General features: G+C 58.1%; 1 protein-coding gene across 5 annotated transcripts in view; it reads right to left on the bottom strand.

Annotated features, from left to right (window-relative positions):
• Positions 1-332: 332 nt before the first annotated feature.
• Positions 333-21,865, bottom strand: part of WDFY4 (WDFY family member 4) — a 269,215-nt gene continuing 247,682 nt past the window's right edge. For 4 of the 5 annotated variants that reach the window (XM_089314169.1, XM_089314167.1, XM_051837550.3 and 1 more), the window contains 11 exons: positions 19,400-19,553; positions 18,609-18,700; positions 17,958-18,170; positions 14,807-14,954; positions 13,717-13,901; positions 12,845-13,003; positions 8,600-8,779; positions 7,875-8,057; positions 5,733-5,817; positions 1,776-1,887; positions 333-801 (listed from right to left, as the gene is read on the bottom strand). In XM_089314169.1, the coding sequence (XP_089170295.1) occupies positions 735-801; positions 1,776-1,887; positions 5,733-5,817; positions 7,875-8,057; positions 8,600-8,779; positions 12,845-13,003; positions 13,717-13,901; positions 14,807-14,954; positions 17,958-18,170; positions 18,609-18,700; positions 19,400-19,553 (1,578 nt within the window). In that variant the 3' untranslated portion in view covers positions 333-734. The remainder of the gene's footprint in view (positions 802-1,775; positions 1,888-5,732; positions 5,818-7,874; positions 8,058-8,599; positions 8,780-12,844; positions 13,004-13,716; positions 13,902-14,806; positions 14,955-17,957; positions 18,171-18,608; positions 18,701-19,399; positions 19,554-21,865) is intronic. The other variant, XM_089314168.1, reaches the window with a different exon arrangement.

Raw genomic sequence — 21,865 nt, 5'->3', positions numbered from 1 at the left:
TGGCACACTAGGTTAATCCTCCGCCTGCAGCGCTGGCATCCCATATGGGCGCCGGGTTCCAGTCCCGGCTGCTCCTCTTCCAGTCCAGCTCTCTGCTGTGGCCCGGGAAAGCAGTAGAGGATGGCCCAAGTACTTGGACCCCTACACCCCTGTGGGAGACCAGGAAGAAGCTCCTGGCTTCGGATTGGCACAGCGCCGGCCGTAGCGGCCATCTGGGGAGTGAACCAAAAGAAGGAAGACCTTTCTCTCTGTCTCTCCCTCTCACTGTCTATAACTGCACCTCAAATAAATAAATAAATAAATAAATCTTTAAAAAAAAAGAGAGTCCTTGTGCACATGGACGGTCAATGCTTTAATAAAATAAAGACAGTACAGTATTTACCATTGGTTCCCAGTAAGCAGTCTCTCCCGCCCCCCACCCCGTCCCCAGTGCGATGAGCCCTTGGTCAGGGGAGTCACGTGCAATTTCACGCACAGCTTGGTGCCAGCAAGTCACAGTTCCCAGATGCCTGAACGTGCACTCGTCCCCTCTCTAGAGAATTCCCCGGGGGGCTGCACATCTCTGACAGTCCCAAGCCCTTTCCTGGAGAGCCATGGGGAAGGGGTCACAGTGGGAGTGGCTTCCTTGGGAGGTGGAGCCCAGGTCCTACCCCGCCTCTGCTGCTCCCCGTCTGGTGTCGCTGCCCCACGGGGCGCACAGCAGCCGTGCCGGAACCTCCACTGCCTCTCTCTTCCTACCCATCTGCAGACCAGCAAAATATCCTGCCCTTCTCGTCGCCGACCAGGAGCTTGGCCTGGTTTCTTGGGAAGAGAGAGAAAGAGAAGCAGGTTAGAGGCCAGCTCATGAGAACCCCGCACCCCAGCCAGAGCTCAGGGGACTGAACAGTGGGAACACAGACTGGGGGCTCTGTGGTCCTTGCCCCCGGCCTCAGCACCCCTGAAACAGAGGCAGGGAGTGGGAGACAGGCTTGGAACCACGGGGGGCTGGGGGACTTTTCAGCCCTGTGAGTTCTGGTTCTGGGAGTCCCCAGGGAAGCTGATGGGAACCTGCCCCTGCCTCTCCAGCATCTCGGGGGGAACCTCCTGCCCACGAGACCCACTGCCAGGACCTGGGCAGAACTGGCTCTACCCCAACATCACCATGCACCCCTCAGCCTGCCATCCAGAACCGGGCAGTTCCTACCACTGGGAGCATGGACAGCGCCCCCTGGTGGCCAGGCAGGGCAGCAGGCAGATGGCCCCTGCCCAAGGTCTGTAGGCTCCGATGGCTGCACTTTCCAAGGTGCATGCATAGTGGGGCCAATGACCTAGTTGTCCTCCACTGGGTCCGTGCGATGACTCCAGTTATGGGTGTCAAGTATCGGAGCTGACACCGGGCTCTTTGACACAGGCTTGCAGCCCTCTACGGGCAGCTTCCGCCGTGCAGGGGAAGCATCGTACCCACTGGGACTGTCAGCAGTGCAATTCAGGGAAGAGGTGGTTTTCCCGGTAAAATGAGAAAAGCATACACTGCCTTTTGCATTCCTCTAGGACTTCTTGGGCATTCCGGAGCCATGGAACAAGGGCACACATGAGTTAAAGACAGACCGACACCACCACCACCAGGCATTTCCTAATGCCCTGCATGACCAAGTTGCCTTGTCCTGGCATGCTGGCCCCACCCCGGGTGTCCATAGTGAGGTGGCCACCAAGAGCCAGGCAACCAGAGCCCAGAGCCACCGGGGGTGTGCACAGCGCCCTCTGCTGGAGGCTGGGAAAAACCAGGCCATGCTTACCTGGACACGGCCAGGGCCGTCACTGCAGGGCTGTTCTTACTGGGTTTCCCTGTTAGGGCAACACTCACATCCAGCTCTCGACTCAGGGCCAGGTTCTTCTCCCACTTGTGACCTGTGGGGAGCGTGCAAGTGAGCCATCAACGCAGCTGCATGGCGACACACACACACACACACAGACACACACGTGTGCATCTGCCCGCTGGGCTGCAAACACATATGTATATGTTTATATTTGTGGTCAGCAACTTGTTAAATTGAGGGGGAAATATATTTAATCTTGGCCTGTGCTGCTGCAAAAAGGGCCGTCCCAATTTAATTTGCAGGCTGTGATAGCTACATGTGCTGACGTGCCGCGGTATCCATTGTGTACCAAATTGGATTTGTGTATTATTGCTTTCTAAATTGCATGCCTAGTTCAGCAAAATTGTTCATCAGTGTTTACTGGGCTTAATAAGCTGCCCCCACAATACCTTGCTGCCAGGACGTAGTGCAGCCCATAATTGCCTAGTAAAAAATAAATTGCATAAAGTCGGCATTATCAACTTATCCAAATCCTCTCACGCCACAACCAATAATTAAATGCTGAGAATGTTTTTTTTTTTTTTTTCAAAAAATATAACTCAATGATGGTTACTTCGCTCACTCTAACGGCTGTGTTTGGAGACAGACAGGCATTCCTTGCGTGGGAAGGGAGAGGTGGAAAGAACCCAGCGAGCTAAGTCCCTGTGAGGCCAGGCTGTGGGACCTGGGACAGCAGGGATGCTGCAGCGCTGGCTGTCCCCAGGTGGCCACCAACAGTGCACACAGGCCTGTGTGTGCCAGGAGGACATCGGAGAAGGGTGGGGAGCTGCCCTGAGACACACCCAGACCCGGCAGCCTTCATCCCATCGGCGACCTCCTCTTGACACTCAAAGGCTGCAGTGACACACACGTGTAAAGTGCATGCGTCCAGTCCGATGCTGGTCTTTTCCTGCAAACACTTCTGAGCCACAGGACACGACACAGTTCCTTCTTGGAGGCCACCTGGGGATTGTTCGTAGCTGGATTCGTTAACCACCCTCAACGGTGGCTCAACTTTTTTGAGTCATTTCCTCCATGGTAATCGCAGCCCCGGCTGGCCATTCGGCGATGCCGTGTTGGAGAGACAGCAGGGGAAAGACACAAAGGGTGGGCCCCCCGCTGGCCTGAGCCCGTCTTGCTAAGGTCCCCGAATGCCATCAGCTGCTGTGGCAGAGAGAAGACACCCTCAGCAATGTGGAGATGACCTGCATTTTGGGTGATGATTCCAATCTACTGCTGTTGTTTTCTGTCCTTTTGAAAAGGATGTATGTGTTTATTTATTTGTAGGCCAGAGTGACAGAGAGAGAAAAGGAGAGACAAAAAGAGAGGAGAGAGAGAGAGATCTTCCATCTGTGGGTTGACTCCCCAAATGGTTGCAACAGCTGGGGCTGGGCCAGGCAGAAGCCAGGAGCCTGGAACTCCATCCGGGTCTCCCACGTGGGTGGGGGGGCCCAAGCACTGGGACCTTCCTCCACTGCTGTCTCAGGTGCATTACCAGGGAGTTGGATTGGAGGTGGAGTAGCTGGGACTCGAACTGGCGCTCCCATGGGGATGCTGGCCCTGCAGGCCATGGCCCTGCACTGCAGCGCCGGCTCCTCTGTGATTTTTTTTTTTTCTTCCTGACATCAGCACTCTTCAGGTTCAGTCATCCAGGAAGTACTTGGCCTGGACAGAGGGGAGGTTGCTGGGACAGCATCAGGTCTAGCACTTGTCTGCTTTCTCTCTCTCTCTTTTTTTTTTTTAATTTTTTTGACAGGCAGAGTGGACAGTGAGAGAGAGAGACAGAGAGAAAGGTCTTCCTTTGCCGTTGGTTCACCCTCCAATGGCCGCTGCGGCCGGTGCGCTGCGGCTGGCGCAGCGCACTGATCCAATGGCAGGAGCCAGGAGCCAGGTGCTTTTCCTGGTCTCCCATGGGGTGCAGGGCCCAAGGACTTGGGCCATCCTCCACTGCACTCCCTGGCCACAGCAGAGAGCTGGCCTGGAAGAGGGGCAACCGGGACAGAATCCAGCGCCCCGACCGGGACTAGAACCCGGTGTGCCGGCGCCGCAAGGCGGAGGATTAGCCTAGTGAGCCGCGGCGCCGGCCATGCTTTCTCTCTCAATTCTGGGTCACCAAGCCCTGTGAGTAATGGCACAGCCTGCTCACTATTGCTGATGCCGAGCAGAAACCCGTGGGCATGCGGGCAGGGACAGAAGCGGCTGAGACGCCTTCGGTTAAACTGTCCCTCTGGGGGTCACCCACCCATCTGTCTGGCGTTCTTTCTCACACGTCCACTACTCAGCCAAGGCCTGTAGCTGGCTGGACTCCCTGGCTCCGGAAGTGGACAGGTGAACCCCTTGCTACAATGCTGTGCAGTCTCATGCAGGTGCACCCCAGACCCCCCAGTGGGCTGGGGATCAGAGCCTGTGCCAGCCAGCTTTCTTCCAAGGGAAGCAAGGAGGAGAGTCTGGCTCCTGCTCTCCAAAGTTCCTCAGACTGCACAGGCCCCACAGGCCTTCCTTTCTCGGGAGATGGGTGGATTCCCTATAGAACCCAGAGCAGTGGCCTCCAGCGGTTCTCTGTCTTTGTGATGTTATCACTCTGGGTCTGTTGATAAGGGTCCCCTCATCTGCAAAGAAGGGAATTCCTAATACAGAGGCCAGGACATAGCAAGTCTGCACAGATGCCGTGCGCTTGCCTGGCACAAGGCTCCGCGATTGGATGACTCAGTGACTCAAGGGACCACATTCTAGAAATGAACTCACTGGAAACGGCTACGCCTCGGAGCTCAGGGCACGTCTCGCCGGTGGGAGAAGCGGGTTCTGGGAAGCAGGGGTGAATTCCCGCTCCCCTGCTCGCTCACGGGACTCAAGACCAATGCCTCTGCTCTGGCCCAGACGCCGCTGAGACAGAAGGCTGGCGTTGGCGACGGGGGTGGGTGGTGGACAGCTATGATGGGAGTGAAGGGGTGAGGGCTTTGCTGGCCCGTGGTCACCGTGGGGGGGGGTGGCAGTGGTGACGTGGCTACACCCACGGTTAAGGTTGCCCTGCAGGGGTCTTGTGGCTGAGCAACTCCGGGCAAGTTACTGTAACTCTCTGTGTCTCAGAGTTCTGCTTATCCTTAGCAGCATCTGCTGCATCAGGCGGCCGAGAGGAACAGGGGATGCGTGTAGTCTCCTCCTGGCCAGCCTTCTGCCCTCACAACAACAGTGGCCGTGGCAACAGTGGCCGTGGCAACAGCAGGCAGAACTGGTTTCCCTACTTCAGCTTCATCGGCCACAACCCACAGGGCTCTGCAGAGAACAGCGGTTCTGGTCCTCCAGTGCCCCTGGGGGCTCGGGGGACAGGTAACTCCTGACTGACAGATGGATAACCCCCCGCCTTCCCAGCCCCTGCGCAGTGCCTGCTGTATGCAAGCCCCACTAGGAGGCACCTGCCGTGGGGAGTTGGGGGGGTTGAGCCAGGGTCCACAGGGCAGTCTGGGACATGATGGGACCATGTTGTTGCCTGCGGGAGGTGGTCTTGCCTTGCTTTTGTCTGTGGTCTGCTGCTCAGGCCAGTGTGCAGCTGGATCTATACCTAGATGGAGAGCACTGTACCAAGCCCAGCCAGGTGCAGGCCCTCCCTGAAACCCAGAGCCCTCCACCCCCTAAATGCCACACCACGCGTGTGTGCCCCAGGCTTGCAGGGCTGAAGCCAGGATTCAAGAGGGCTCCTCCACGCCGCTTCACTCTCCACCAGCAGGGGGCAGTACACCGTCTCTGTGGCCCCCAAGCAGGACCGCAACCCCCAGAGCTTCCCCTAGTCCCTGCAGACAAAGGCTGGAGCTGCAGCCCTGGGGGCGGGCGGAGAGAGGGGAGCGAGAAGGGGCATCTCAAGGCGAGACCAGTGCCTCCCGGCTGAGGCTGAGCAGGTACCTCTGGGGCTTGCGGGCTGAGCAGCGGGCTCCTCGGCCGCCGCCCGTCCTGGAAGAGACATCTTCACCTCCTCCGTCTTCCAGATCTGTCCAGGAAAATGGAACACTGTCACGGGCTGGCCCTTTGCATTCTCTCAGACCTGGGGGCTCTTCCTTTCACTTCTGATGTAGATTTATCATCAGGGAAGAGGCAATGGGGCTCCAGACCCCTGATTGGAAAATCTGCATCTTGGCTGTCTCTCTCAGTGCCTCCCTTGGTGGGACAACGATCATCACAGCCCCGAGCGAACGCTCTCCTGTCCCTAAGGCCACCATGGCCGGGACCTCCCGTACTACTCAGCAGCTGGGCCCCCCAATCGCCGTGTCCCAAGTTGGGGTGCGTGCCCTCAGGCTGGCCATGCACGTGGCTTCCCGTTTGCTGTCCCTGAAAGAGGAGGCCCCGTGTGCACTCAAGTGCTTCTGTGAGCTCCAGGCCAGGCCTGGCACAGCACTGGGCCAGCCAGGAGCTCAATGTCCACGGAGAATCAGTGCCTACGGAGCACACAGAAGGCGCCCACCTACGCCTCGGGCAGGCCAGGAAAGACATGTACCTGCGGTTCAGCCACGCCGAGCTCCTGCGGCTGGCCCCGGGGTACAGATCCTACCCCAGCAGGCCTGGGACTGCATGACCTCCCCACACGCCGGCCATCCCAGGCCACAGGTGGGGCCTTGTGAGCGGGCTTCCCTCCTGAGGGGCCCCCTTCAGCCTCCTGTCTCCTGTCCCCTCTCATTGGCCACTTCACCCACTGGCCTTCTCTGCACCTGTCTGGCGTCTCTGCGTTGGAAAGAATCCCTGCCCGCTTAGCCTGCCCGCCCCGGGGCCCGGCACACTGCTCCATCCTGCTTCCCGAAGTATCCCCTCCTTGCTCGTTCTGAGACCAGCAGTGTGCACAGCCTCGGGGGAGCAGGCTAAGTTTCAGCGCCCATAAGCTTCTGTAGGCTTTGATGGGTGTTTTCCCTCTTCGTGGCGTTCAGCTGCCATTTCCCTCTGTAAATCGCCAACTTCAGCGGACAGTGTCTTGAGGAAGCCTCTTAATCATCCCTTGTGTTCACGCACGCTCTCATTGTTTGGTCAGTCTTGGAAAAACGACCCCGCCTTGTTCTCCCCATCTGACCCTGCAGCCCTAGTGTCTCCTCTTCCCGGCTTCCTGGAGCCCACCCCGCTGCAGCTCACTCTTCAGAGAGCCCACGGCATGCTCTGATTATCTCAGCTGTGGCACACAACACCCACGTACCATCTGCTGTTTACTACGTCTTCTAGGATATGAGGGTCATGGTCATGGTTAAAAAAAAAAAAAGTCTGTTTCTCATTCATCTCTTGCTCCACGATGGGTTTATGAGTGCTTGGCATGGAGCTGGAGTTCAGTGAATGCTGGACGGGTGGGCAGGTTGATGCTGCAAGGCAGGTGGGTGGTGAGTGCATGGGTGGGTGGTGAGCATGGGTGGGTGGTGAGAGCATGGGTGAGTGGGTGAGTGCATGGGTGGGTGGTGAGCATGGGTGGGTGGTGAGCATGGGTGGGTGGTGAGAGCATGGGTGGGTGGTGAGAGCATGGGTGAGTGGTGAGCATGGGTGGTGAGAGCATGGGTGAGTGGGTGAGTGCATGGGTGGGTGGTGAGCATGGGCGGGTGGTGAGCATGGGTGGGTGGTGAGCATGGGTGAGTGGTGAGCGTGGGTGGGTGGTGAGCGCATGGGCGGGTGGTGAGAGCGTGGGTGGGTGGTGAGCATGGGTGGGTGGTGAGGGCATGGGTGGGTGGTGAGAGCATGGGTGGGTGGGTGAACATGGGTGGGTGGGTGGTGAGGGCGTGGGTGGGTGGTGAGGGCGTGGGTGGGTGGTGAGAGCGTGGGTGGGTGGTGAGAGCGTGGGTGGGTGGTGAGAGCGTGGGTGGGTGGTGAGCATGGGTGGGTGGTGAGCATGGGTGAGTGGTGAGCATGGGTGGGTGGTGAGGGCATGGGTGGGTTGGTGAGCATGGGTGGGTGGTGAGCGTGGGTGGGTGGGTGAGCATGGGTGGGTGGTGAGCGTGGGTGGGTGGTGAGAGCGTGGGTGGGTGGTGAGCATGGGTGGGTGGGGACGAGGACCCTGCATTCTGCCCCAGACACACCTACCCGGACCATGCCGTCTTGGCTCCCGGTGATGACGACGTGGCTCGTGTCCCAGGCAGGCCCCTCCATCACGCAGCAGCAGGTGATGGTCCCCTCGGGGCCCCAGGCCGTGGTGATGCTGGCCAGGGGCTGGCCGTTGACATTCCACAGGGACAAGTGGGCTCCGGCACAGGAGACAATGGTACCCTGCAGGGTGAGAGCGGCCTCCCTCTAAACTGGGGCCCCTGCCTGCCCGTCCGCCATCTGCTCAGCTCCCAACCTTCCATGGAGGTGGCCCAAGACCCCTAAGACACCCGCTTCTTTCCAGGTCACTCATAGGTCTGCTGTATTTCTCACACAACTGCGCATGCTTGTTTTTTTTCAGACTGATGGTGTTGGGATCCTACTTCCCCTGGAAGATGCCCAAGCTCACCCTTGGGCTCCTCCCAGGTCCCTTACTCCAAGGTCCTATACTGGCTGCCCCTGGAGACTCGGCCTGAAGCCCACCCCTGGCTCTGGACCCAGGGCCTGCGCCTGTCTCCCAAAAGGTCTGGGTGTCACTGGGTGGAAGGCGGGGTACAATGACAGCAGCTGGTTCAGAAACTCATGTGATGTCTCTCCCCTGCTTCTACTGTCCGGGGGCTTTGATCCCCGGGTCATTTCTATTCTGCACACGGTGGAGTTGTGGCTACCACGCATGCTCACAGACACACCCCAGACAGGGATCCTGAGTCATTACACTGCCTTACCGAGACGTCGCTGATGGCGATGGCCGAGATGCCCTCCCGGTGTGCAGGCAGGTGGGCTACGTGGGTGAGGTGGTCCAGGTCCCACAGGATGCAGGTGCAGTCCTGGGAGCCACTCACCAGGAGGCTGAAGGTGACGGAGGCTGCCAGGCACGTGACAGCCTGCGTGTGTCCATACAGGGCCTGGGGGACAGAAGAAGATAGGTGGACTATGAGAGACACCCAATCCAGCTACCTGGGGGACCCCCACCTTCCTGTTTGCTGGGCCCCGGTGAGGGAAGGGGTGCAGCCTGATGGAGGGATGCCAAAGCCTGAGTCTGTGCCAGGTGTGTGTGCTGGTGCCCCTGGCTGGTTTCTGGGTTTTGTCCACTTCCAGGGGTTGAGTCTAGCTGGGGAGGATCTGCAGTTCTATGATAACCCAGTCAGAGTGCAGCAGCCTAACTATGCTTGGAACTCCCCTTATTTGTTCCGAATCCTGAAACAGCACCCAGCACTGCCACCAGGCGGAGGCAGCAGCTGGCAGAGCACGCAGGATCCAACCAACAGCCTCGGCAGCACCATGAGGTCTGGAGAGAAGCAAATTCTCAGGCCCAACCCTAGACCCACGGAACCAGGAAGTCTAGGGCACGGGCCTGCAATCTGGGTTTGCACGAGCCCTGCCGGGGACTTTAATGCGTGCCCAAGCATGAAAACCATCACGCTAAGGGAAGCTCAGAAGCACGCGTGCCCGGCACTCAACAGGGAAGAAGGAGGGGAGGCCACAGCATCGTCACAAAGACGCGCCACCTGCATCCCTCATCCAAGTGCCTGGGCTGCACCTGTCCTCTGATTCCTGCTTCCTCTCCTGCAGAGCCTGCTGATGGCTTCAGCACCTGGATCCCAGGCGCCCACGCGGGAGCCCTGGAGCGAGCTCCTGGCTGTGCCTCCAGCCCTGGCTAGAGCGGGCATCTGGGGGCAGTGAACCAGCACACAGCACACAGCAGAGCCCTCTCCTTGTGTGGGTCTCTCTGCCGCTCACATACATACACAAAATTGAACAAAAAGATGCTTCGTGCTCCACGGATCTGGGTCATGTCCAGTAGGTGACTTAGGGTGCCCGTGACCCTCAGGTTTGGCCTGAAGGATGGACACTGGCGTGGCCAGTTCTGGCCCAAGGCCATGCTCCCCACAGGCACACTGGCATCCCCACCCACCACTGGGGGCAAAGGTGTGGGTGCCAGGGACACCTGATAGGAGGGCCCCTGTGCCCAGCTTCTCTCTCCCTCTGGGCTTTCTGGCTCACCATGTCCCGCTCTCCTGCACCTGCTCCTCCGTGCCCAGCCCCCAGCAGCCACCAGACCTGATTCTGAACTAGAAACTTCCATCTGGATGCCAAAATAAACCTTTCCTTTCCCAAGAAGCTCCTCCTGGGTGTTTTCATTAAAGTAATGAAAAGCTAATACACACACCCAACCGAAATAGCAAAAAAAAAAAAATTAAATGAAAATAATTCCCCATGCTGGTTACACTGTTGTGAGATGCTTTTTTAAAAAAGATTTATTTATTTATTGAAAGGCAGAATGACAAAGAGAAAGGGACACACACACACACACACACACACAGGTACATATACACAGACAGATCCATCTGCTGGTTCGCTCCCCATATGTCTTCAACAGTCAGGGCTGGGTCAGGCTGAAGCCAGGAGCCAGGAGCTTCTTCCAGGTCTCCCATGTGAGTGCAGAGGCCCGAGCACTTGGACCATCACCTGCTGCCTTCTCAGGCACCTTGAAAGGAAGCTGGATTGGAAGTGGAGCAGCTGGTGGCTGGGACTCTAACTGGTAGGAAGCTAAGAACTAGCCTATGTGTGTGTGAGACAGGCCTGAAGAAAACAGCACCTGCTTTGGAAGCCCCAGAAGCCCAGCATTGTGCACTTCCAAGTCCTGCTCAGACCCTGATAACCTCCCAGGTGGTCCCAGCCCTTCCCCCAAGGAAAGCCCCCAGGAGAATTCTCTCTCCTCAGGACCAAATGGGTGACCTGACCTGATACCATGGGGCAATAAAACCTTCACAGACCCTAAGAGAATCTGCTCTGCCCAGGGCCGGCAAACCTGGGGAGGAATTTGCTAATTTTCACCCAACAAACCCTTTGGCCAGGGCTCCCCATACTTTGTCCTGGAGGAGAAGGGAGAGGGGATAAAGAGACCCCCTTAAAAACTGGGAGAATGTGCTCAGCCCTCTGCTCTCTGCTGAGCCGCCCGCCTGGCCTGCCCAGGTGTAGTCTCTCCACTCAACCATGTAGCCTCGCTCCCTCCACGTCCAAATGTCCTGGCACTCTCTCTCTCTGTCCCTTCCATTCAGACAGAAACCCTGTCCTCAATAAAACCCTATCACTTCGCTCTCTGTCTCATGCCCAAATTCTTTCTTGTGTGAAGGCAAGAACCTACAGCTTTTTCTCCAGTGACATAACCAGTGTTCCAACAGGGGATGCCAGCATCACCCGTGGTGGCTGAGCCCACCGTGCCACGCCACTGGCCCCAGAGATGGGCTCTCTTAGTTAACTGTCAGTGGCATTGTAAAGCCACAGGACCATTTTAGAAGGCAGTATGTTGTGGGATTCAGCAATTCTACTCAAATTCATCCTAAGGGGACAGACACACAGCTCGCAAGCAAACAGTGCTTTGTCTGTTTTCAGAAGCACTACCTAGCCACAGTGAAAGCTTGGGAACAGCTTAGTTGGTTTTAAGGGGAGAGGTTCATCAAACTGGGGTGCACAGATACAGCAAAGCAATTGGAAAGGGAATGCCATAGAAATAGAATAATATGGGACCACTGCAATGTGAATTATAGAGACTGTAGAAAACTCCAAACAATTCCATAGGTTGGGAGAAAACAGAATGAAAATATCTACACGAAGATCCAGAAGGCATCAGGATGGCAGGCCACAGAAAGGAGAACTTTTGTAGGGTTTGTACAGACTTGTACACAGACTTTGTACATAGCTACTGTGTACAGGAGCTGGCATTGTAGTGCAACATGTTAAATTGCCACTCACGACGCTGGTATCCCATAAGGGAGTGCCGGTTTGAGTCCCAGCTGCTCCACTTGGGATCCAGCTCTGGGCTAACATGCCGGGACAGGCAGTGGAAAATGGCCCAAGTGCCTGGGCCCCTGCCAGCCACGTTGGTGATGCAGATGGACTTCTGGTTCCCGGTGTAGGCCTGGCCCAGCCCTGGCTGTTGAGGCCATTTGGAAAGTGAACCAGCAGATGGGCAATCTCTAGATAGATAGATGATCGGTAGATACATAGATACATAGACACATAGACACATAGACACATAGATGATATACAGATCAATCCTGCTTCTGAAGCCACTCCGTGGGGGTCAGGGGCATCAGGGTGGAGCCCTTGGCAGAGCCAGGTGGTTGGGACGACCCCCAAGCTACCATCAGGATTGACAGGTGAAGGAGAAAGCATTTGTTTGTCCAGCAAAGCACAGCACACAGGGTTCCCTGTTCCTTTGTCTCCCGACGTGCAGAGGACAAGTTTCATTTCTCTGGTGCCAATACCGGGGCTTTTACAGACACCTGCACTGCCCAGTGGGGATTGGAGCACAGTGGATGGGCCATTGAGCCGGAGCCCCAAGCTGGCTCCCGCATCAGGCTGGGATTGCCCGTGGTCCCCCAGGGGTAAGTCACAAATGGTGTGAGTGACACCTGGGGTGCGGGGTGGAGGGATGGGGCTCTGTCTTGCATTTCCAGTCTCTTCTCTTAGAAATCCAGCCCACCAATAACAGCAGCTGGTGGGCAGGAACCAGGAAATCCAGGAACCAGGGTGAGCTCCGTTCTCTCCCGCCAGGAGCACCCCCCTTCTGAAATGGTTTTGCATCTTCGGTGTCTGTGAGCTTGCTTGTACCTCGGGGCGTTTTCCAACATTAAAATGGTGATGACGCTGAGGGTACCCACTTTATAGGGCTACCCAGAAGGCGTAAGGAAGCAATCCCTGCTCAGGGGCTTGGCACTGTGGCCAGCTCCCGGCAGGTGCTCAAGTGGTATTTATTATCTGGGCCAAGACACAGATTTCCCTGGCTGGAGGCTGCTGCATGTGGCTCAGCATCCTGAGGTTTCCGTGGGGGCACCTGTGCCCTCAGCAGCCCCACCCACGGGAATGGAGTGGCGGCCACTCTCTGTGTCTCATTACACTCAGGCACCACCCCCACTGGGTGACATTGTGCACTTGCCCGAGGCGTGGAGTGCAGGGGCTCCTACCTGCCTGAGCTGCAGGCCTCTGGGGCGGCCCTTGACCACGCTGAGCTCCCACACACACACCACGGCGCTGGCCCCCGAGGTGACGATCGTCGTCGGGGAGGGGCACAGGGCACACAGACAGCGGCCCCAGTCAGCCAGGTTCTCAAAGGTCATCAGGATCTGCGAGACAAAGAGAGGTGGGTGACGGTGTAGGGCAGGCAGGGGCCGGGAGCCCACGGCAGAGCCGCAAGGGCTGGGCACAGGTGCGTCGGGGTGCCTTGGGAACTGAGGACATCACATGTTCAGAAGCCAGGCCCTGGTGACAAAACCTAGGTCACCCCAGGCCTGTCCCCAAGGAGCAGCTTCCGGTCCAGCAGGTGGGGAAGAGACAGGTGAGCAGGCACAGACACACACCCACGAGCACCAGGAGGCAGTGGCTCAGCCTGGGGCCACCAGGACCGGTTCTCAGGATGGGGACATCTGGGGTCGGTTTCCATGGCTACACCATGAAGCCTGTGGGGCACGGTGAGGGATGGAGGGGCGGAGTTTGTTGGATAGGACGGGGTGGGGTAGGTAGGGCACGCAGGTGGAATGGCAGCTGTGGAGACGGCTGAGACAACTGGATGGGCTGAATGCGGGCTGGAGGGCACTGAAGCTGGCAGCTGTGTCCCCTGAGCCTGAAGCGTGACTCCCAGAGGCTCCCTCCAAGACTGGGGGGCCCAGGCGGCCACACCACCAGCCAGACAGGGTGCCCTGCCCCCGCCTGAGAGCTTAGCTCCTTCGAGTGTGGCTTTGCGGTCTGGCCCAGCAGGTGCACAGCCCGAGGGAGGCTGTGGGCACGGGTGGCTGTCCCTGCTCAGGGGCACCCGGGACGCCAGCCTGTGGCTGCTCACCTTGTCGGAGCCATAGCTCCCCAGGCAGCAGCTGAAGTCGTCAAAGCCCCAGCTGAGGGTCCGGTTCCAGAGTGGGGGCAGCAGCACCTTGTTCTTCTCTACGGCCAGGACGGTCTTCTCGGTGGGCACGATGTGGCCGATGGCCCCTTTGGGGGACTCCGAGCCTAGGGAGAAGAGATACATATCTACCCCCCAGGGCGTGGGGCGCAGCTTAGGCAGCCTGGCACTGCACCTGTGCCAGGGGCCGCTGTCTGGGGCCCTATCCTCTGACGCAGGCACCCGTGTCAGGCATGTGGCCCTGTGGCGCTTCAGTGGAGGGGCCGAGGTGGTCTGTTGGGGCAGATGGCACGCAGCCATCTGGGGGCTCCCTGGGCCATGTGCCAAGGCTCCTGGCTTGACTGTGGTGAGTGATCTTGGCCCCAGCTGGAATACAGCTCGGAGCATGGGATTGGGGCTGACCACAGGTCCTCCAAGCCTGGGTGTCCCGGGCCAGTCGTTGGTGGAGATGACGACCCCCACCTTGGCGCATGCTGCCTGGCACAGTGTAGGGCTGGGAACGCAGCAGCAATGGCTACTGGGACCATGTACCCTGCCTGCACCACACTGCCCCAGGCCAGCCGCTCCCCGCCTGCCCTACGCTGGGGCACGTGGCAGAACCCCCCCATTTCTGAGCCTGGGCTGTCTGGCCCAGTGCACAAACACTGCACACCCTGCTGCAGGCCTGAGTGCCAAGGACATGGAGGCTGCAACCCTGCCTTGGAAAGCCCTTATCTCTGCAGAAGTCGTGTGTGTGTGTGTGTGTGTGTGTGCGCGCAGAGATGTGTCTACATGTGTGTGTGTGTGCAGAGAATGTGTCTACGTGTGTGTGTGTGCAGACAGATGCATGACAGCAGTGCGGGTCAGAAGCGGTGGGCCTGGACACTTCCAGAATGGAGACCCCCCTCCCCCCCAGCAGTGTTCACTGTGCCATTCAAAGTCAAGACCCCGAGAGAGTTTTGCTCGCATCTGCTCCCCTGGGACCCCGGCGTCCCTGAAGGACCACCCCCGCCCCCGGGCCAGGACACCCAGCCATGCAGGGCCACCTGCTCACCTTTGACAGTGACCTGGGAAGGCCGCAGTGACTGCAGGTTGTAGAGCAGGGGCTGGGGGTGGCCGGGCAGACTCGCGGGCATGGCCGCGTCCTTTCCTGGGGAAGCCTTCCCGGAGGCGCTCCTGGCTGGGTGAGGTTTTGTAAAGAGCTGGAGAGGCAAGGGGACAGGCATGTCACACAGGTCACCAGGGCACAGCTGCCCGGGGCAGGGGAGCTCCCCACACACGCCATAGCGGCAGCCTCACGGCTGGTCTCTAGAGCTGTGTCCATCAGGAGCCAGGGGCCAGGTGCTTCTTCCTGGTCTCCCGTGTGGGTGCAGGGCCCAAGCACTTGGGCCATCCTCCACTGCACTCCCAGATACAGCAGAGAGCTGGACTGGAAGAGGAGCGACCAGGACTAGAACCCGGCACCCATATGGGATGCTGGCGCCGCAGGCGGAGGATTAACCAAGTGAGCCACGGCGCCGGGATCTCTTCTTCCTTCCTTTAAAAGCTGCCCAGCGGCATCAACCCAGAATTGCTCTGTAGCATTCACTCACGTGGCCCGAAGAGCACAGGTGACCCCTGGCAGCGGCTCCTCTTGTTCTTACTTTACCCCCTCCCCAGATCTCTGCCATCTAAATGCCCCCAATGCCAAACGTCGTGCAGAATGGGTCAGAACACTCAGCCCGGGGCTGAGCCGCCTGGCTGAGTCCTGGTTGCCGGGGCCAGAGGGTGCGGCTGTGACCAGCTCCAGCCCTCCAGGCTGCCACAAACGCTGCGGGCAGCTGTGGGGAGCGCTCTCGGGCCTCTGCACAATGCCAGTGCTTCCACACAGAAACCCCCACTGGGAGCTATGCTGGAGGCAGCTGGGTCCCTGCAGCAGCTCCTCCGGGCACAACCCCTGCAGGGAACCAGGTACCTCTCTGATCACCTTAATGTTGGCTTCAGACTGGCGCCACCTGCCAACTCACACTCTGATGATAACCCAGAAGTCATTTTCAAAATCTCACATGACAGGCTGGCGCAGTGGCACAGGGGGCTAAGCCTCTGCCTGCAGTGCAGGCATCCCATACGGACGCCAGTTTGAGTCCCGGCTGCTCCACTCTGATCCAGCTCTCTGCTGTGGCCTGGGAAAGCAGTGGAAGATGGCCCAGGTCCTTGGGCCCTTGCAACCACGTGGGAGACCCAGAAGAAGCTCCTGGCTCCTGATGGGCCCAGCTCCTGCCATTGTAGCTGTTTGGGGAGTGAACCAGCAGATGGAAGACCTCTCTCTGTCTCTCCGTCTCTCTGTCTGTGACTCTGCCTCTCAGATAAATTAAATCTCCCGTGACATATCACCAAGTGAAACTCCCCCACGCCACGGATGTTCTGTGCACAGCCAGAGGGCGGTGGCTGGGCCTTAAGTTATGATTGTTTCATTTGCATAGTATATACCTTTTTAAATTCAAGAAATTGAACCATTAGGCTCCTAAGCTTCTTTTCTGAACTTGTCTCCTGTGGATGTGCCATCCGATTTCCAGGTCACCGTTGCTATGGGTTGCGTGGGATGGGGTTCTCAAACTCACACAGACAGCTGAATCCCAAAGCTATTAGGTTGATAGTACTAAGACTGTGGAAACTTAGTTCAATTATGGTGTTTGGGGTGTGGTCCCTTAGGAGGTATTAGGTTATACAGGTGGGGCCAGCCTGTCTCTCTCTCTCTCTCTCTCTCTCTCTCTCTCTCTGGCTTCCATACCCTCTGCCATTGCCACCTGCCACCCTCATGGTGGCAGCGATGGGCTGCCTGCTTTTGTATTCGCCAAACCCAGGGGCTAAAACAGACCTGGGCCCTTCCTGAGCACCTGCCTTAGGTGTTCGGAGAGCTGACCCACACAGGCCCCGTGCCCACTCACGTTGCTCTCACCTGGGAGCTGAGCCAACCCCAGCAGGTCGGAGGAGGCCACGCAGCAGAGAGCTTGTGAGAGTTGTGTGCCGCCCGCAGGAAGAGACCATTCGGCCCTCACAGGCCCCCGTGGGGAAGGCTGTTCCCCGAGACTGGCCTAGAATACTCGGCTGGGTTTGCCACTCGCATCCCAGCATGGCAGCTCACTGCCCGGTGGGCACCCTGGTCCACAGGATCATGTGTCTTGACCCGAGATGGCTGGGGCCAGGATTAAAATGTCTCCACCCATGGCCACAATCTGGAGATCAACAGGTCAGTTAAACAAGCACCTGAGGGGCCGGCGCTGTGGCATAGTGGGTAAAGCCACTGCCTGCAGTGCCCGCATCCCGTACAGGTGCCGGTTCGAGTCCCAGCTGCTCCACTTCCCATCCAGCTCTCTGCTATGGCCTGGGAAAGCAGTAGAAGATGGCTCAAGTCCATGGGCCCCTGCACCCACATGGGAGACCCGGAAGAAGCTCCTGGCTCCTGGCTCCAGATCGGCACAGCTCCAGCCATTGTAGCCAACTGGGGAGTGAACTAGTGGATGGAAGACTCTCTCTCTCTGCCTTTCCTTCTCTCTCGGTGTAACTCTTTCAAATAAATAAAATCTTTAAAAAAATATGCACCTGCCTCTCCTGCACCCTTTGCAACAGTCTGCTGACCTGGATGCACAGCCTGGTGCTGACAGGGGACGGGAGAGGCCCCTGCGATTGGACCAGGGCCCAGCAGGGGCAGGCAGAAGAGCCTGGTGGCAACCCAGCGTAGCCCTCGGACCTGCCCGGGGAGAGCTGGGATTCTCCCTGTGCTGCCTGCTAATGGTGCAATCCCAGGCTAGTTCCTTAAGTAGCTTCTCTGAGCCTTAAGTACCCAGAGCTGATGAGAGTGACCACAGCAGTACCGGGCGTATTGGGTGTTGTCACATTCCAGGCCCTGTCCAACACTTGCTGTGTTTGCATCCATCGCCCAGCACAGCACCGTGGAGTAGACACACGTGCGTTATCTCAGCATTACGGAGGAGCGCAGCCTTCACCGTTGGCATTAATGGATGTCACTATCTCCACCAACATCGGGTTGGGGGGGGGTCACTGCAGGTTATGCATGACATGATGGTGATGGCACAGGACGATGGCCGGGGCCATCTTGCCCCTCCAGTTCTCTCCCTCAGTGGTGATGTCCTAGGACAGGGTACCCTCACCGTCTCCCAGGCTTGTGCTTCTGAGAAAGACAGACACATGAGCAAGACACGTACCTGTTTGGGCACCTGTCCGAAGTTGCTGACAAAGCCCAGGATTGTGCTCCTGATCAGCGGGTCCCGGATGCTGCCCAGGTCCATCCGGTCACCATAGAAGTAGGGGTGGAAAGTATTCACGGCTTCCACGGCAGCCGGTCCCTGCTGCTTATACCCGAAAATGAGGTCTATCCAGTGGTGGAGATTGGCGCTGACAAAGTCACTTTCCAAGGCCTGGAACCGAAACCCGCAAAGTATGAACGCACGAGTGAGGACCGTGCACCCTCCCCACAGCCTGGGCGGTGCTGGCTCCATGCCAGAAAGACAATCACAGCCCATTGGACCTGCTGAGGACACAGGGAACCAAAGAGTCAGCTCCCCGAGGTGGCAAACTGCACCTGACCCTTCCCAGTCCATGTCTGATCCACGTCATAAAACAACCAGGCTGGTCACAGTGTCCACCGGCCCAGGTCTGGGAGAGACATCTCAAGGGACGAGACCGGACTGCAAGAAGAGTCTTAGGGTCATGCTGAGACAGGACCCAGGAGATGGGGTGAGCTGATTCTGACCAGACACGTGGAGAAGCCCCGGAGGTGCCCCCCGGCTGGGACCAGAAGCCTCCGTGGAGGCTGGGAGGATGAAGAGCGTGCAGCAGGGTCTTGGGTGACTCACCTGCCTGTGCAGGCTGATGAACTTGTGGGGGTCCCCGTCCGCCCAGGGAGGCAGGTGCACGTCCCCCAGCGCCGTCCCGTCCTGCATGCAGCCTGGGAGTGGGGAGAGGGGCAGCAGGCCTTTGGGTTAAGCGGGAGCCCGCTCTGCATGATGTGAAGCCGGTGCTGTCTGGGGGTCAGGGCGTGAGCTGGGCCCCAGGCAGCCTCGCTGCTTCCTGCCTCCTCTGTCTGGAATGTCCGCCTTCCACTTCTCGGCCCCCAAGCCTCATCTCTGGCCTCACACACGGTTTGCAGCAGAGGCTGCTCAGGTGCACACAGTGGCCAGAGGATCTGCCCCCAGGGCCTCCTGAATGCTTTCTCTCCCTTTTTTCATAGTGACAAGAAGGCGGGACTCAGTCTGGACTGGGGCTTGGAGCTCAGCAAGGAAGAGGAGCCAGCGCCCAGGAGCCTGCCCCAGAGTCCAGGTTAACCCGACTGCGGGGCGTGGAGAAGGGCAGGACTTGCCCAAGGGCAGGACCTAGTGGGGCAGAGCCAGGCCTCGGCTTCCAGCAAGGGCTCCTGCTTCCCAGTCACCACCTGGCTGCAGCCTGGGGCCCAGCGTCCTTTCCCGGGAGCCATCTTGGCATCCGGGTACTGCCACCCAGTGGCGGCCCCATGCCCACCACACTGGGGCCTCAGCACAGATAGAGATGAAGGCAGGAAAGAGTCCTGGGCTCCCCCATGTCCCCCCACCCCGTCCCCCAACCTCCCGGCCTCCCCTCTGCCACGCCGGCCCAGCCTGCCTCCACCCACCGAACTCTACCGCGTTGCAGTTGGTCAGGAACTCGGGCAGGTAGAAGAACTCTGGTGTCAGCTCCCTGACGTCACTCATGTTCTCTCTGGAGGCGGACTCCCACGCATTCTTCATGCTGTGGAACATTCTGTCTGCCACGTCGAAGCTTCCGCCCTGCCGGAGAAGGGGCCGGCGCGGTCAGCCACGTGCACTGGGCCCTCCGGCTGCCCAGGCCCTGTGCGGTTCAGATGTTAGGACTCCACGCTCCCTCGCTCTCCACACACTCACACATCAGCTTCTTTATGAATTTATTCAACATCCATCACAGAAATCTGAGATCCGACCAGAGTCGGGTCAGTCACAGGACCACTGGGCCAGCTCTCTAAGCCAGGAGCTTAGCACGCAAGGCAGCAAGAGTTAGAGGGACTCTCATAGCTCCGAGGGCGCTAAGGGGAGGGCCCCATACAGAATACAAAGAGGACCAGGAGGTGGATCACAGCCAGGCCTTCTCCCCGGAAGTCCCCGGAACCTTTCTGGAGAATCTAAGCCCAGCAGTGAGTCAGGAAGCGACAGCAGAGCGATCCGAGTGGACAGCAAGAGCAAAGTCTTGGCAAGAAGCCGAGGTGGCGGTCGGGAGAAGAGCTGGTTAGGTCAGGGCCCTGGTGACACCCAACACAGAGTGTGTGGTGTTCAGTGGGCAGGATGGGGGTCCAGCATGGTGGCCTTGGCCTTGTCGGGACAGAACAGGCCTGAGGCTGGGGGGAACACCAGGTTCAAGGGGTGAGAAGCTGGCACATGCAAGCCAGGATGCCTGCTTTACCTGTCAAGTGCAGCCTGGGTTCCAAGGCCCCTTTGCTGCACGTGGCCTGCTGTAGCCCAGGCTTGACACTTGGGGTCGGGCCAGGAAAGACTCAAGACAAATTCCTTCCATGAATGCCTTGGTTTTCCTCTCGGCTGCACAGGCAAACCTCCCAGGGGACACCATCCTGCCACTGGGTGGTCTTGGGGCTTAGGAGAGAGCAGAGGGGAGCCTCAGACTAGGTCTTGGCAGGAGGCAGAGGGGCTTCAGAAGAGAGCTTCTGAACTTGGGCCTTGGGTCTGTGTAAGTTTAGGGACACCCAGGGAACATGCACTCCTCGGGGACTTGATCATTTGGGCAGGCATCAAGGCGGGGCCTCGTCTAAGGGAACTTGTCTTCTTTTGGCCGATTTCTGCAGGGCACACATGCAGCCTCGGCACGGAAGGGCAGAACCCTCTGTCCCCAGCAGCACCCTGTACTTCTCAGGAGGCAGAAGTCCCTCGACATTGACCTCAGGCTGCTTCGGGGCAGGTGCAGGGGATGAAGGCTGAGGAAGGGCAGGGGCTGTGGTGGCCTGTCTCTTCCATGTCCGCTGCTTTACAGAATCACAGGTGACCGCTCAGTCCTCCCAGCGGGTGCTCTGGCACGGGGATTCCCATTTTTGCAGACCGGAAAACCGAGGCTCTCAAAGTGTACTGATTTCCCCCAAGTTAGCAAAGCTGGGGGTAAAGCCGTGGATGCAACTCCAAAGGGTCCGCTTTGCCGCTGGCCAGTTTCCTGGGCCGATCCCTAGACCTGGGGCCAACTTGATCTACTGTGCATTGGCCAAGAAGGGGGGACTCAGCCCTTCTTGAGAGGGGAGACGCTGCCATGACTGAGGCTGGCCATCCCTGGGCGTTCTGGTGGGTGTGGCTTGACTGTGAGGCTCCACTGAGACCCCTGGGTCACTCTCTGCCTAGTGAGAGGGTCATCCAGAGGCCCAGCGTCCTAAGGGGGGTCTCAACCAGACCCAGTACACGGGCTTTCTCCTGGCGGTCACTTTGCTCTTGGCTGAAATGAGGGGTTGGCGCCCACCATCAGATTGAAATTGAACTAAAACAGATGGAGAGAGGGAGGGCTCTACACAGGTCTGCGGGGACCGAGTCACTCATTAGAATGTACCCAGAGCCGTGGGTATTTAATCCGCAGCTCCAGGCCTCCATCCCTAGCAGACTGATGTCTTCTCGGCCTCCCGTTCTCCTCGTGTAGCTTTTATGAATGCTGATGGTAATCTCTTGAGAAGCAATATGATTTGGTAATAAAAAGATTACCTGTATTAAATAAAAATAATATATACATACGAAATGCTGTTAGTGCTACAAATCTGGTTAAAGATATTACCACGAAGAAAAATGTTATTTTTTTCACAGCTGTCTAATGCATTTTAGCAAAAGTAATATCTTTAAAACTTAAGCCTGTATTATTTATAAAGGAAGCAATAACTGATTTTCCTATTTCTCATATTAATAAATGTATTTGCATACATTTGTTTCAAAATTAATGGGTTTTCTCACTTCTGCAATTCCAAAGCAAACAACAAATTCCCTAGAAGTGGAGGTGTTCAGTCACTTGTATTGTAAATCCGTGGTTTGGCATAAACTCTGGTGGCTGCCAGCAGCGAGTCACTGCCAGGACTGGATTCTCGGGG

The sequence above is a fragment of the Oryctolagus cuniculus genome, chromosome 15 (assembly GCF_051225735.1).
Source record: "Oryctolagus cuniculus isolate XC-2025 breed Fujian yellow rabbit chromosome 15, ASM5122573v1, whole genome shotgun sequence".
NCBI classification, from domain to species: Eukaryota; Metazoa; Chordata; class Mammalia; order Lagomorpha; family Leporidae; genus Oryctolagus; species Oryctolagus cuniculus.
This window is presented reverse-complemented; position numbering and strand designations above follow the sequence as displayed.